The sequence below is a fragment of the Ananas comosus genome, linkage group 21, assembly GCF_001540865.1.
Source record: "Ananas comosus cultivar F153 linkage group 21, ASM154086v1, whole genome shotgun sequence".
Taxonomy (NCBI): domain Eukaryota; kingdom Viridiplantae; phylum Streptophyta; class Magnoliopsida; order Poales; family Bromeliaceae; genus Ananas; species Ananas comosus.
Window position 1 is genome coordinate 9,122,902 of NC_033641.1, and position 15,705 is coordinate 9,138,606.

At 38.8% G+C, this 15,705-nt stretch overlaps 1 protein-coding gene across 1 annotated transcript; it reads right to left on the bottom strand.

The window, feature by feature from the left end:
• LOC109726631 (auxin response factor 7-like) lies at window positions 119-7,828 on the bottom strand. Its single transcript, XM_020256344.1, has 14 exons — window positions 6,775-7,828; window positions 5,942-6,057; window positions 5,323-5,418; window positions 5,159-5,215; window positions 4,810-4,962; window positions 4,597-4,681; window positions 4,374-4,464; window positions 4,107-4,271; window positions 3,600-3,719; window positions 3,447-3,522; window positions 3,037-3,205; window positions 1,929-2,419; window positions 1,263-1,453; window positions 119-885 (listed from the first exon to the last, which is right to left on the bottom strand). The coding sequence occupies exons 1-14, from the start codon at window positions 6,821-6,823 to the stop codon at window positions 711-713; spliced, it is 2,034 nt and encodes a 677-aa protein (XP_020111933.1). The 5' UTR covers window positions 6,824-7,828; the 3' UTR covers window positions 119-710.

The following is a 15,705-nucleotide window of genomic DNA, read 5'->3' on the forward strand; positions in this document are numbered from 1 at the left end:
AAAAGATCGACCAAGGAGTCAAAGTAACAAGTACAGTTAGAATTCTAATTGAAACATACTTATCAAGCACATAGTAAGATTAGAGAGCAAAATCAAACTCTCTCCGAGTCCAGGAGCATTTCGAAGTGCAGAATATTTTCAATAATATCAGTACATTTTCACCTAAACAGAATAAGAACACAGAATAAGAACGACAAAAAGACCACATTCAATCACATATGTACATAGGCTTTGGATGACAATATTGACGACAACAGCGATGACAACAACACAGCATCAGGTAATCAAACATAGCTAGACAACCCTAAAGAAGCCGAATAACGCATCCAGCAATGCGTTTGCATGTTACGGTACCGCTAATAGTTACACATATATTCTATTTGCTAGTGAAAAGCTAGGAACAAGATAAAAAAGATAGTCGTGCGTTCGGCGCACACATCTACACCCTAATTAGTTATCTGAAGTTGCCCAACAAGAAGCCTTGCCTGCCAACCCTCACACTGGAAATAACGATGATCTTGCCAAAAGCTAGAGTGCAACCATCTGCCGAAACCACTTCTGCTAGGTGTTAATGAGGGCACAATACATGGCGCCACGACCAAAGCATGGCGTGGAACAGAATCGGGCCCCACCGTAGGGCCCACAATCCAATCGAACAGCAGCTACATCCTACTTGGTTCAAAAAGGAAAAAGAAAAAAGGAAAGAAGAGTTAGCAATCATTATCAGCAGGCCGGTCGCGGTCATCCATGTTGGCTTCCGGTGAGGCCTTCTTCGGGCTTGGCTTCATGACGTCGCCGAAAAGCGATGGCTTTCCCTTGGGAGACAGCCTCTTGGCTTCTTCATATGTGAAGATGTAGATCTTCCTCACCATGCTGCAGAACTCGCTGCAAGTGCGTAAAAAGGACATTATTCTACTATGATAACATTGCTATAACATTGAATCACCTTTAATCCTTATATTATCATGAAATTTAGTCCTAGAAGTTTGACCTCAATTTTGATTTCGTACTGTCTAGTTTCTACTGTAACACTTTAGTCTCTAAAGTATGCTTCGTATAACAATTGAATCCTGTCAGTCTCATTGTATGGGAAAGGCGCAGCATGTCACTGATGTAGTCAGATTTTATTTTGTAATTAACCAATTCAGAAATTAAAAAGATAAAAAGTTACATTTCTTTTAGAAAAAAAAAAAAAAAAAAAAAAAAAAAAAAAACACTAATCTGGGATACTTGAGGAATTTTGTAGAGATTAGGGTTCTTACTTCCAAGGATCATCTCCAACCATCATCATGTCGTCCTCATCGTCGGTGTATACAACCTGCCATTTCTTCATAGTACCAGTGAGCTCTCCTTCGATACTGAACATCTCCTCCAGCTTGAGGAGGAAGTCTCTATACCCATCTAATCTCGTCAAATCAACCGCCCTCCCAACAGCCTTTCCTTGCATGTGAACCTGTAGGAGACGAAGCACTTTCTATTTCAGCTTTAGCTTCTTTAGTTACTAAGCTAGAGTAACAAAGATCAGCATTGAAAACATAATTGGTCCCCCCACTTCTCGCAACGTCTGGATCGTGTCGCTAAGAGTCAATTTGCCGCAATCAAGGCATCAAACATCAATTTCAGTTAATTGTTCCCAATAGAGGGATAATGTGGCACCTGAGTAGCCAACATTAACTTTTGGAGATGACATCATGACATCATCAAGAGATTATTGTGATTTAGCTTATACAACAGCCATGTCATCCTTCTGTGGGAAAATTAAACCGAGTTTCTTAGATTGATCTGTTTGAAGCAAAAATTGAAGTTCAGTGCCTCAATTTCAACAAAACAAAGTCTGGCAACAAAAGTGAGGCTTCACAATAAGTTCAATCACCAATCATGTGACTCGACCCATGTTTTTTGCATAAATGAAGAGAAATTGCCCTCACCTTTGTGCAGCTCCTCACTTGGCGGCTTTGATTTTCATGGGGCGATCGCTCGCTGCTCACTGCAGGGGCATCAGACTTGGTTCCATTTGAAGGCTGAGATTGCCGATCGGAGTCCACATCTATTGAGTTCGCAGCGTGATTATCACATACCCCACCGGACACAGTTACCACCACTGAGGCATCTTCTACTGCGGAACTTTCTACCAGCTGGATCCCGAATAATCTGCATCCCACACTAGCACTGGACTCTTGCTTTCTTTCGCTTGTTTCTTTGACATTAACACTTGCAGAATAGGAACCGGTCTGAGAGTCTCTCATTGGCCAGAAAAGCTGGTTTGCGGTTACCATAGATGGCTCGTTCTTTGCACCAAAGCCGATTGATCCAGATGAAAACAGATGGGTGGGACTGGATGATGAGTAAAGCTCTTGAACTCGCTGCCCCCCAGTAAATGAAAAAGTCTGGGAAGACTCAGGCGGAGATTTCCACAAACCTATCATCAATAGCATGAAAACACTTGTTTCAAAATTAAAAGGGAAAAAAAGGAAAAGAACCAGAATGAGAGAATCATTAGCAGATTAGCAATTATATATATACTAGTGTATATCACATAACTCGCATCACAACACTCTCAACAGTTGTTTATCTTGTTCTCAAGTCCTAGAAGAAATACTAGACTAACTGCAAATCAATAATTAAATAGAAACTCCACCAGCAAAATACCACAAACATAATCTGTGCTCATATCCGCAACAATCATTTTTTACATGAACCACAAGCATGCCAGAGGAGTTTTACATATATATCTAGAAAATGCTGAATTATTACACATATCTGAAAATGTTGATTCTAAAGACCACATGCTCAGTTAGTAGAAACACAAATTGAAAATGGATTAAAGGGAACACCACTTGAAACTTAGAGACCGTATGCAAAATAAAATCAGATTTAACAGATGATATTTTTAAGCAGAGCACATAAAAGGAGATATTACAGAAGAGTTTTGCTGTAAGAGAAACCATTAATTCAATATATAAATGCAAGAGAGACCATTAATTTAATATATATAAGGAAGGCGTTAGAAGCAATAGCAGAAGGCAACTTTCGTACCAAACACAGAAGAAAGTTCTGGCGTTACAGAAGGTGAAGGTGGCGGCCGAGCTCGTTTATTCCTTGGTGCAGGCAGAGAAGTCGGCGGATTAGATGCAACAAGTGGCTCCACCTCCCATGGAGAAACTCTGTCAGGGCGGGGAATAGAAGAAGGTTCGTCCCATTGAACCTGTAAAATACAAACATGAGCTAAGATTCAGGAAAGAAAAAAAGTGCATGATAACAAACAGCAACAAGTAATGAAAAGTTCATGATTATTCTGTTCATCGACCAAAGCAGATAGAAAAAATTCTAGTAGAAGAAATTGCAAATTGAAATGTTATTCAGATTAACTCTAAAAAGCTTTGACTTTATAAAGTTTCTGTTAGCATAACCATTTCCATATTAAAGACTGTTACAGAACATGTTACCTTTAAAGATCTCCAATCAGAATCTTTCCATTGAGATGCTGGCATGTCTCCGACGCCAATAATAGTTCCGCTAAATCTGTGAAACAGAAATAGATCCTCGCATTGGTAGTTCAATTACATTTGTTAAATAAGTCAAGAACATAACAAATTTACCTTCTTTCTGGAGCTTCATCACCCTCAAATCTCATTTTAAACCTCATTCCCACTGACATCTTTTGATTTTTAGCTTCAAGATACTTGTTGACGCTTATGACAAACTCGGATCGACTTGTTCTGAAACAATAAGGTACTTATTCACAATGTTGTTCTCCTTTATTGAAGAAATCAAATTATTATCTTCTTGAAAATTATGAATTCAAAAAAAGGACAAGATTATTTGTCGACCAGACAGATTAGATGATCTTGAGCATTCCTAGTCAACCAATGCACTGCACATGCTATAATACAATACGTTAAGACTTGAACACTTCTTTCTCATTAAGCAGTAATATAAGAGTGCCATAGTTCAAGTGAAGTAGAGAGGGAAGTGTATAGTTTGTGTGCTTGTTACTTGTTACTTTCTGTGAAATTCATCAAACATAAGCTGATCTAGAGTAAATTAGGAAGCACCTAAAAGTTTAAAGGAAAAAAAAAAATTTAAAAAAACAAAAGAAATCATACCTTGGCTTGTAGAAAACACTAAAAAGAGTCCCAGTAGAGATAGCATGAGAAGCAGTAGCAAGAACTCCAAGATGCATGCTGTGGCTAGATATGACAGATGACGGCATGTTGCTTAATTGCCTCATAACCCTCCTCACGCCAACCCGTAATTCACCATTCTCGCCTCTGCCATGAAAAAGATGCAAAAATGTTATTATATACTGTACGTATGAAAATCGTTTAAGAGGACAATGACAAAATGACGTACGATGTGATCAGTTTACCGACCTTAAGAAAATGAATGCATCACCAGCAACCAATCTTTTTGAGCTAACAAAAACGCTCCAACCAGTGGTGAGCAGATGCCTCCTAGGTTGTCCTGAGAGAGGCATGCACGTTTACCATGTCATTCATAAGGAAATGAAGTATTTGTATTGACATAGGAACCAAACTGCAGCTCACAAACCACAAAAGATAGTTTTACAGAAAATTAAAGAAACATCATCCGAACCTCGGAAAATATGACGAAAATGCCATTCATTCGCATGAAGATCTTTGGCAACCAATTCCTGCCATGGTGGTTGCTGGGACATATCCTGAACAAAAAAAAAAAAACACATTTAGAAGAAGTATTTGAAATGTTGAGTGTCAAGTACCCTGAAACTTTTAGTTTAGTTCTACCATTTTTTCGTTTGGACTTAGTAAAAGTGTTTCTAAAACTCACCAGTGGAGGTAGACATTCATCAGCATGCCTCCTAAGAACCGAGAACCCCCCATGAGTGCTTGTATCTGAAGCAGTTAGCGTCTTGCAAAAGGAATGGACTGTGCACCTTTCAGGCTCAGGAACTGGAGGATCTGAGCTGGTGATCTCAATTTTCTGATTAGACGTAGCCAGAACAAAAAATCAGTACACACAACGAAAGAAATCAAAGAAAAAACTAGAAGGTTAAGATACAAAATTAGTCAAGGGAAAAGCTGTTTAAATGACAGATTTTTCAAACATAAAGCAATAAATAAACTTGTCATGGAGGCTTGGTTTCAAAGAACAAAGGGATAAAAAGAAGAAAACTTACATCTGATTCGGGTATTAACATTATCTGTGCGTAAACTTCATCTGTATCTGGCTCAGCCTAAATTGCATAAGGACACACGATGAGCAAAGAATGCAAGTGAGGAGAAGTTGCAACACTCTCAGCAGCACATCAGATAGAAGGAAAGAAGAGGAGGAATCGCTTACTCGAAGATCAATATTCACTACCCTGCATAAGATCTTTGAAGGTATATTCATGAAGGGGACCTGCTGGTCAAGGCCCTGATTTGTCGATGCCTCAAGCTAAACAAGAAAAGAAACAGAAATCATTCTCGAAACTTATAGCAAAAGAATAGAAACATATTAGAAAATGTAGCAATCTGGTAATACATGACATGCAAAGAGCATGATACTCTAGTTTGCTCCTATAATAGAACAAAGGCTACTCAGCTTGCAGTTACAGGGACCAATGTACTCCGGGCATGTTCTTTGATTGTGAACATAGTTATATATTGATAGTATAGTTCCTTAGGCTTGATCATGTGGATTGCCAGAGATGATGCGTTGCAATTACGACCAAGAGACAACTGCTGCAAGGAGTGGTATTCCCTATATTCTTATATCGAATTTTATTGGTTGGCACATCTTGTTCTTTACCAGAGTATAGAAGTATGAATGAGGGGTAACACCAATATCTAGTTATTTTGTGTTTCTTTTTCCCATCGAATATTATTAGTTGACATACCTTGTTCTTTGTCGAAGTATAAAAGTATGAAGCCCTAAGGAGAATGTCATCAAGATGTGGTGGATCAAAAATGAAACATACCTGTTCCATATGACCTTGTGGAAAGTAATAAACTCTCTCATCCTGGCGGGGTAAAGTGACAAGAGGTCCTGCACATGCATGCCATAGTTCCCTATATAGGGCATCACCAGAAGGCCCTGGTGAAAGGTGATTTCAATTAGCAGAGAAGGAAGTAAAAACAGTATGAAATAGATCACATGAAATAAAAAAATGTGTATTATTTAGCACTATCTTTCATGAAATCCAAAAATTGGTAGTGTTGAAGGCGATATGGTTATTTAGGCAGGAGTCTACATTATAATTGAGGACTAACAAGCACAGAAATAATCCGAAGTCACCAAATACCATGAGAGAAGTGCACAAAAACTTCATCCTGTCAACGATTCAAGCTAGTTGATGGCAAGAATTCAAAACAGAAACAACCACCAAAAGAACAGTCCAGAAAAGTTGAAAAAAAATTGAAAATTCAAAAGAATTTTCCAAACTTACAAATTAGAAAAGAAGGGAAAGCCTAAAGAAATATTCCAGCCAACAAAAGAAGAAATGGCCCGTAGACACATTCAATAAACAATCAACTCAAATCTCCATACTCATTCAACTATCTGAGAAATGTCCAATTGAATCTAAAGATTGCGCATATAAAACGAGACCCACTTACCCAGATCCAGCTAAGATTCACAAACAATGCCGATTTCATCCAATGAACAGCCTTACCCACAATCTTAATGAACAAACTAACAATGAAGGCGTGTAGAACATAGCCATGGACAATTATTTAAATGGGTAAATACTGGAACAGAAAAGAACAAACATGAAAAGAGACTACTATAAAGAGAAAGGATAAGGGAACAAACCTGAACCTGTTGGAGCTCGATCTAAACAATTCGGAGGCGGCATCGCCATTAGAAATTTTTGTCTCGCTCTTTCAACAGCTCAATTCAACAAGGGCTAAACTTTAGATAAGAGAAGTGAAAAGGAAGCAACCAACTCCCCCTTATCTGCTCCATTTCTCCAGAGATCTGTTAACCATAAGCTACAACAGGAAGATTACTTAAAAGAAACAGCGAAAGATCCCTTCCTTTTGGCCTTTCCAACCAGTTTGACACTTTAGATGCCCATTAAACCCTCAGTTGTCCACGTATTAACTAACTTCAACGCCGCTTCAAATTCCCCTTTGCCCTCGCAGAAACCCTAGGAACAAATCCAACGATCTTTAGGAAGCGAAAAGGCACCTCCCCCTTCAAAACGCTCCCTTGCTACACTTCCTCTTCCACTCTCCGTTACTTTTAGAACCAAAAAGGGCGACCTTTAACGCCTTGAGGCAGAGTAAAGGCGCGCTCCGACTCCTCTTCTCCTCCGGATTCACGGAGGGGTGGTGATTCTCCTCAGCAACCTCAGATCTAGCGCGAGGAACACGATCGGAACCGCGATTAGCACGAGAATAGCCCCCTTCGAGCTCAAAGCACCCCGAATCTCCTCACGAAACCCCCGCGGGATCTCGGAGCAAAGCGACCAAAAGCAACCCGCGCGAATCCGACAACAGCAAACGGCGAAATCGAGAGCGAGAAGGAGAAGAAGAAGAAACAGGCGGAGAACACGAGTTCTCGCGCGATTCAACCTCGCAGAAGCTCGAAACCTCCCAATTCGAACCGCGACCGAGCCCCCAACCGATCAAAACCCTCGAGAAATCCCCATCTCCGGCGAAATCGAGCTCGTTCGGAGGCGCTCCTCCGCGCGAATCCGCCACAAAGCCCGATCCAGCTCTCCCCGATATCCCCGGCGCGTCGATCAAGGAACAAAGGATCCGAGGGATCGCGTTCGCGAGATCGAGATCGAGATCGAGATCGAGAGAGAGAGAGAGAGAGAGAGAGAGAGAGAGGAAAAGGGGTTAGGTGGGAAAGGACGAGCTCCTCGTCCTTTAACACCGCGAAAGAGCGAGAGAGAAAGAGAGAGAGAGAGAGAGAGAGAGAGAGGTGGAGGGATTATTATTATTATTATTATTATTTTGATTAATTAATTAAGAAGTGGTTTACTTGGCGGATTAAGTAACTAATTTGGTACTAAATTAAGCGTAATTAGTATTTAAAATAATTAAATCTCTTTATGGGGTGTTGCCTCTGAGAGACCCTACACGGACCCTCCGATATCGCTGTCGCCTTTCTCCGCTCTTTTTTTTCTTATTCCACGGCGACCGGGATCTCGCGTCCTCTACTGCGACTTCTCCCCCTCGCCTTATCCTACACCGTCGGATCGTCCTAGCCTATCCTACACCGCCACATCCGACGGCTCCGATCTCTTCTAATTAGTTGCGTTTTTACTGCACTCAACTTTCCCGATAAGTGTTTTTTTTTTTCTAAATTACAGAAAACTTTCACGTCAGTACCTATTTTTTTACTTTTCCTCCTGTCATTCAAAAATCTACACTTTATTTTTTAAAAAATAAAAAAATATTCACTTTTACCTCTACCGTCAGTATTCCGTTAAGATTCTACTTATATCCTATTTTTTATACTCAGAATACTCCTAAAATTCTCCTCCTTTCTCATCCTTGGTCGCGCCACTTCATCCCCGCCCACCTTTCTGTCCATGCCCACACACAAGCTGTCGCCCGCCTCCATTGCCTCGCCCTCGCCCTAGCTCTCCCTCCTCTCCGTCCATGCCCACCTCGAAGAAGATGAGAGACAATTTAGTCATTTTATCACAGTGTACCCTTTTGTGAATATTTTTTATTTTTTAAGAGGGTATATAAAATATAGGATTTTGAATTACAGAGGAAAAGTGAAAAAGCGGGTATTGCAAGAAGGTTTTCTGTAATTTAACCTATTTTTGGTCAACTTCAAATACCACTCCTGTGGTTTTGCACTTTCTCACTTTAGTATCTTGTGATTGAAAATGTATTAATTTAGTACCCTGTGGTTTTATTTTTCTCTTTTCGTCAGCCACTTCGTTAATTTTTCATTAAATCATATACAAAAACTTTTAAATATCCAACCTATAGTTTATTGAAAATTTACTTTATTACCCTTTAGTTTTAATTTTGTCACTGATTTAACGAAAAAAATTAGTGAAGGGGATAGCAAAAAAAAAAAAAAATCACAAGGTACGAAAATGATACACTTTAAACCATATGGTACTAAAATGAAAAAGTGTGAAACTATAAGGGTGGTATTGAAAGTTTTTTCTTTTTTTCGCATTGCTGGTAAGTTGGTCGGCATCCTGCCTACATAAACAAGCGCCCAACATTATATCTGTATGTTTTAAGCTAGTTTTTGCGCAGATTACATTTTCGGTTCTCAAACTATAAAGTCGCTTGATATTCATTTATTGTAAATTTTTAATTGAATTTCGTAAAATTATTATAATCAAGTCTGACAAGCTAATTTAATTGAGAAGTAATATAGAAGTATTGTGATTGATGATGATGCGATAATAATTACTTATTTTTTTTACTGTTGGTATGTAGGTCAGCATCTAGTCTACATGAACGAGAGTTGAATGCTGTGCCTGCATGTTTTAAGTTAGTTTATAGATAAACTACACTTTTGTATCCTCAAACTATAAGGTGCGTGAAACTTAATGTAGTCATCAAACTTTAAATTATTACAATTATTGACTCAAACTTTTTTGAAGTATTGTAATCAACCCACAGCCTAATTTAGTCAGCTAAACATTGACTATATTGCTGATGTTAAGCAATATAACATCTTAGTTATTATCGTATCATCAATCGCAATATTTCCACATTGCTCTACGTCAACAATTTATTAACGTTCGAATCCTAGGTGGTATCCGAGGGCAAGTGGCAAAGGACTTGGTATCCGAGATTCCAAGTTCAAATCCTAGTTGATTCACATTTCAAGCTACGTTTATTTCTAAATGAAATAAATGAAGCGGGTAATGTACTACCTATTTCTCAAAAAATAATAATAATAATAATAATTTATCAACGTTTAGCAAACTAAATTGGATTGCATAACTTTATTATCGAGCCAGCAATTATAATAAATTAAAATTTGAAGGCTAAGTATTACACACTCTATAATTTGAGAACCAAAAGTGTTAATGTTAGTTTTTTTATTTATTAAATATTTCTATATGATACTAATTGAAGAATTTTCAGAAATTCTTAATTTGGTTAGGGAAAAAAATTAAAATTTTAAATTCTTTGCTTGCAAGCAACCAAAATAATTATTTTAAAATTCTTTCATTTGCTTTTTAAAATAAAATAAAATAAAATAAAATTTCAGTGTAATAAGTGTGATTATTATTATTATTATTATTATTATTATTATCTTTTGTTTGGTTATCGTGATCCGCGGGTACACCGTAAGCCCGCGCGATACACGATTACGACGCGCGAATCTCCGCCGCTGATACCGAGATGCGATCGCCGATCCGAACCGTCCCCTCAATTCCCCGCATACTCCCAATACCCAACAATAATAAAAATTGACAAATTAAATAAATCATTTTTTTAAATTAATTTAATCCCCCCTTCCGAAACATACGCCCCCATATTTCTCTCTATTTGCGCAAATGCCACTGCGCTGCGAAACACCACGGGGAGGGCTCTGGTGAGTACGCGACAGGATAAGGTGGGGGGTGTTGTGTGGTCCTTTTCTCAATATTCGTGCTCGGCCAATGGGAGATCGCAACGTGGAAGCTCACCACGGGGCTGGTGTTGGATCCAACGGCTGCGAGATTCGGAGCAGTGGGGGCCGTCGGATTTGGCGGAGGCGCCGCCCATCACCGTACGTTTTGAACGAATTCTGGCGATGGCTCAGTTTCTTTTATTGGTCGGATTCGCGGGGAGAAAAAAAAATGCGTGGACACGGTCTATAGACCGAGCTCTTAGAAAAAGGAAAAAAAAAGCTTAATTTAGAGGTATAAAACAAAATTAAAAATTTTTGTTTGGAATTAGCCGTTTAATCAAATAGAATTAGACGAGAGAGCATTCAAATATAACGTCCGATTTGTTTGGAATGTTTTAATTACTCTAAGTTGAGCTATTATTGTAAAATTTTAGCTGCGACAGTCGGATCAAGTGTACCAAATCGAGCATTATATTTGAATCACGTAACTAAATAATATCAGCATGCTAATAATCATATTTTAAGTATCCAACAAAACTAAAAAAAAAATAGAAATTTATTGATATTGACAAATTTTTCTTATGTAACAAATAAAATAATATTTTAGCATCATAAAACTTGTGCCACTAAATACCTAATTAATAATCTTTTTAAAAAATTATAAATTTTCATATATGAATCCAGTATATACTTGCGCTGCTGAACATGTAGAATGCAGATTAAGAGCCTGTTTGTATCAGCGAAGCTGGAATTTAGATTGAAATAGATTATCGAGCGATGTAGAGTTCAGGTGAATGATTTTTTTTTTACTATTTATTTGTATAGCTGTGGAATTTAAATTTTTTCAGTTTTTCTGTTTGTTTGTCAGGAAATAAATTGCGCAAAAGGTGAAGGTGCGGTGGTAAGTTGATATTTTATTTTTTTTTTCCACTTTTTTCTGCAATTGACTTTAGTTTGGGGTGAATTAAACTCAATATAATTTGAATTATATCCGAAAATAACTTTACTCCTCTCCACTTCCGGTGAAATAAATAAAAAGTTATGTATTTAATCTCTCGCTTGTGCTTTTATGGGCATAAAAAAGGGCAAAAAAAAAAAAGAGGTCTATAGACCACGGTCCATGCAATAATTTCTCGTCGTTGAGGGGACCGTAGGATGCTGATCAAAGCGAACGGTCCTAATCGATCCACGACACACGGGACTCAACAGTAAATAAAATAACCCATCAAGGACATTTTCGTAAATATGCAATACCAGGGGCAATACGGTAAAAGTAACTAATAACGTAAAAAGTGGGGGGGGGACCAATGACAGGGGGACAGCGTGGTCCATGACCCGTTCCGTTCTGCTGACGTGGCATCCTTAACTCGCGATTACGTTACGAAATTGTGGGTGCATGCACCCGGTGTATAAATATATATCATACACCACTTCACCTATAATCAACTAGGACCCTAATTTTGAATGAAATTTATCATTCAATATTATTTATTACTTACGAAAATGAATAATATATTTTTTTTATAGTATATACTCACCTCACGTAAATATATTCTGTCTGAAATTCTAAACAAATTTTACTATCGGTAAATAAGTAATCATATATATATATATATATATATATATATATATATATATATATAAAATTTTATCAACTAATACTAAAGGAGATTAATGAATTTATAAACATATTATTAAATTAATTTTATCAACCAATACTATATATATATATATATATATATACGGTGCACCGTGTAACTTTAAAAAAAACATTCACGCGGTATACCGTAGTATACTAAGTTAGCCTTGTTACGAAGAAATCATAACCATACATACCAAATTATTTTAATATTGTAAAATTTGGTCTTCTTTTTTATATATTTTTTTTATATGCAATAGCTTTACTTATTTTTAAATATTAAAATAATAAAAGTAATATTTTTTTTTCCTTAACTGCACAATAGTTATTTTTTTTCTTAACTGCACAACAGTTATTTTTTTTCCTTAACTGAACAACAGTTTTTTTTTTTTTCCCTTCTTTCTTTGATTGAGGTCTATTCAACTTTTATCGTTCTCTCTCTCTCTCTCTCTTTGGGTTTTAAGTTTCTAACGATCTCTCGCGCGTTTTACTTTTATCCATTGCAGGATGATGCGAGCGGGGCGCGTCATAGAAAAGAGACGGAGGCGGCGTGAAAATCGCAGGTGTTTGTTTTAATTTTTATTTAATTTTTTGGATTATATATATATATTTATACAACTATTTTAATTAAATTATTATACAAATATTTAAATAATTAGAAGAAATCATAACCATACTGTAGTGTTCCTGAGCTTTGGATAGGATTGGCTTCAGTATTATAGACTGGTCGACATCTCTGGAGAGTGTCGGACTGAGTCGGAGTCAATTCTGCACGAATTGGATGCAGAATTGGACTCGGCGCACTCAAATAAGCAAAACTGGAGTTTTGCCAGATTCGAGCGCCCAGAAAATGGGTCCGGAAATTTCACCTCGTGAATATCGCTTGCTTCGACGCGTGGCAGGGCGGTAGGTGAGTTCCGCCGGTGCCGTTTACGGGCGCAGCACACCGCGGGCGGAGAGTCCGAGGGGCCCATTTTGTGCAGGCCGGATGTTCTGGTCGCCCAGAACATGGTTCCGGGCGCCCAGAAACGCCCGTTTCTGCAGGGGCACTGGATTGCGGCTATTTTTCCTGGGGCTTATCTGATCTATCCAGCAGCCTATAAATAGCTGAGAAGCGCCCCCTTTGAGCTCTTTTACCTGTTCTTCACAGAGGACTTAGATTTTACTCCCAAATCCCTCAAATCTTTCCAATTTGCATCAAGATCCACCTCTCCAAGAATTGCAAGGTGCTGATTTTGCAGTTCTTCAGCGACGACCTCCAGTGTTTTGGCTCGTGCGTGACGTAGGAAGGTCGGATTTCAACGAAACTTGGTTTGCTGGATTCTTGACTTCCAGAGGAATCCACGAAGCCCTAATTTGCAGAATTTGGTGAAGGTTAGCTCAGTCGAACTCAGGTTTTCCTCTGCTGTTGTTGCTTTGGACAGAATTTGCCAATTTTTGAGTTTTCTTGGGGTGAACTTGGGAAGCAGGGGCTTTGTGGAGCTGAGTCACTTTCCCTATCAACCAGTACTGGATTTGGAACCCTCTCCACCTGAATTGGAGTTCATTAGGTGAGTTTTGACATTGGAATTGGGATATTGAAGCTTAAGTGCTGTTTTGCTGAACTTCATCGTCGATTGTTAGTATTTCAGCTCGTACTCGACGTAGGAGCATCGGATTTCAACGAAACTTGATTCGTTGGTTTCGGGACTGCGAGAGGAATCCACGAAGTCCTTACTTGTGGATTTTGGTGAAGGTTAGTTTGGCCGAAACCCTTCTCTTCTCTGCTGCTGTGTATTTGGACTGAATTGTGAATTTTGATGTTGATAGCTTGGAGATAGCTTGATTTTGAGACTCGGACATTTTCAGTCGATCCAGCAGGTTGTGCCGCAGCCGAGGGAGTTCCGTACTGCCAGGAATTGCACTAGAGGTGGGTTATCATCGGTGTCGCTCCTAAGTGCATGTTTAGTCGACGTGTATAGTTCGGTTCTTATATATCATGCTTTAATTCATCGATTCGCATTTTGGATGTAATATGAATATAAAAGCATGCTGAAATGAATGTTTATATTATACATGTTGGACTTGAAATTGACTTAGGAGAAAACCTGCGTTTTGACCCGTCATATGCTTAAACTACCAGATTTAGCTCTAGGAGGCGAAATTCGATTGTATCGTTGCAGTATTAGTGCGATGGATACCTGGGGTAGTTTAGATGGCATTTACGCTCGTGCTGAGGTGCCGAGCTTATTTTTCAGCAGAGTGTAGGCTGTTTCGGGTCGTTGGGTGCCGTTCGGGTTAGCGGTGGACCCAGATTCTTGTTTTGGTCACAGATTGTGCCGAGGGCACGTGGGTTTGGTTTGTAGACCTGTTTTGACCATGTTTACTTGGCTTTGGCTAGTTGGAGCCTGTTTGAGCTCGACAGAGATACGCTGCATACTCGGTTGGGTAGCGCCCACGAGTGCCACTCCGGAGTCAGGCTTTGTGCTTTCGCGTTGGTGTCGCTCATGCCAGTTGGACTCGCTCTCCACGGACCAGTTGGTGTGGATAGAGCTGGATAGTCGCAACGGGGCAGGGACGGGTGTATTCACAGTCTCTGGGACGGGTATGCTTACAGTCCCGATTAGATTGGGTCAGGTTGGATATTTTCTACAGTTGGTTAGTGTAGAGCATAATAGTGTAGTGTTTGATAGCGGTAGACTTCATTCCTGCATTTTACTACTATTCTTGCTTCCTTCTGTAGACTTAGTAGGTGGACCGATGTTGTTTTGGGCTGTACCCACTGAGGACTACTTGTTTTTACAGTAGTTCTCACGCCCAGTTGTATCTTATGTTTTTGCAAGCACAGGTTTCCGCTGCTGCGCCTTCGCGGGTCAGGATCGAGGCAAGGGCGTCGCGAGTTAGAGCCCTACCCGACGTACTGAGCTAGAGTGTGCTCCTACTGCAGGTAGATTTTTGTTTCGATTTATGTACATAGTGGACTTAACTCGCTGTGCGAGTTAACTTTGTATTTTGGATCTGAACTATGTATATGAAACTCAGTTTGTTAGCTTCTATTCTCTCTAGCAGCTTCTCTACTACTGTTCGTGTAGTGTTTGATTTACAGGTACAGCTATCGCTTCGTATACAGGGGAAATTCCTTTGTATACGGCGGATTGTCGGCCGGCCCGGAAAAAGTGTAATCGGGGCGTGACACATACATACCAAATTATTTTAATATTGTAAAATTTGGTCTTCTTTTTTATATATTTTTTTTATATACAATAGCTTTACTTATTTTTAAATATTAAAATAATAAAAGTAATATTTTTTTTTTTTTTCCTTAACTGCACAACAGTTATTTTTTTTCTTATTTTTTTTTCCCTTCTTTCTTTGATTGAGGTCTATTCAACTTTTATCGTTCTCTCTCTCTCTCTCTCTTTGGGTTTTAAGTTTCTAACGATCTCTCGCGCGTTTTACTTTTATCCATTGCAGGATGATGCGCGTCATATGAAAAGAGAGGTGGAGGCGGAGTTATTTTCTCATTTTTATTTAAATTTTTGTATAATATTTAGGTTTATTTATACATCTTTATT

Excerpts from the sequence above, each read along its gene's own strand:
- LOC109726631 (XM_020256344.1), bottom strand. The coding sequence starts at position 6,823 with ATGGCGATGCCGCCTCCGAATTGTTTAGATCGAGCTCCAACAGGTTCA. Across the intron at positions 4,465-4,596 it reads TTTTCGTCATATTTTCCGAG|GACAACCTAGGAGGCATCTG; the intron begins GTTCGGATGATG and ends TGCCTCTCTCAG. Across the intron at positions 1,454-1,928 it reads AAGTGAGGAGCTGCACAAAG|GTTCACATGCAAGGAAAGGC; the intron begins GTGAGGGCAATT and ends CGTCTCCTACAG.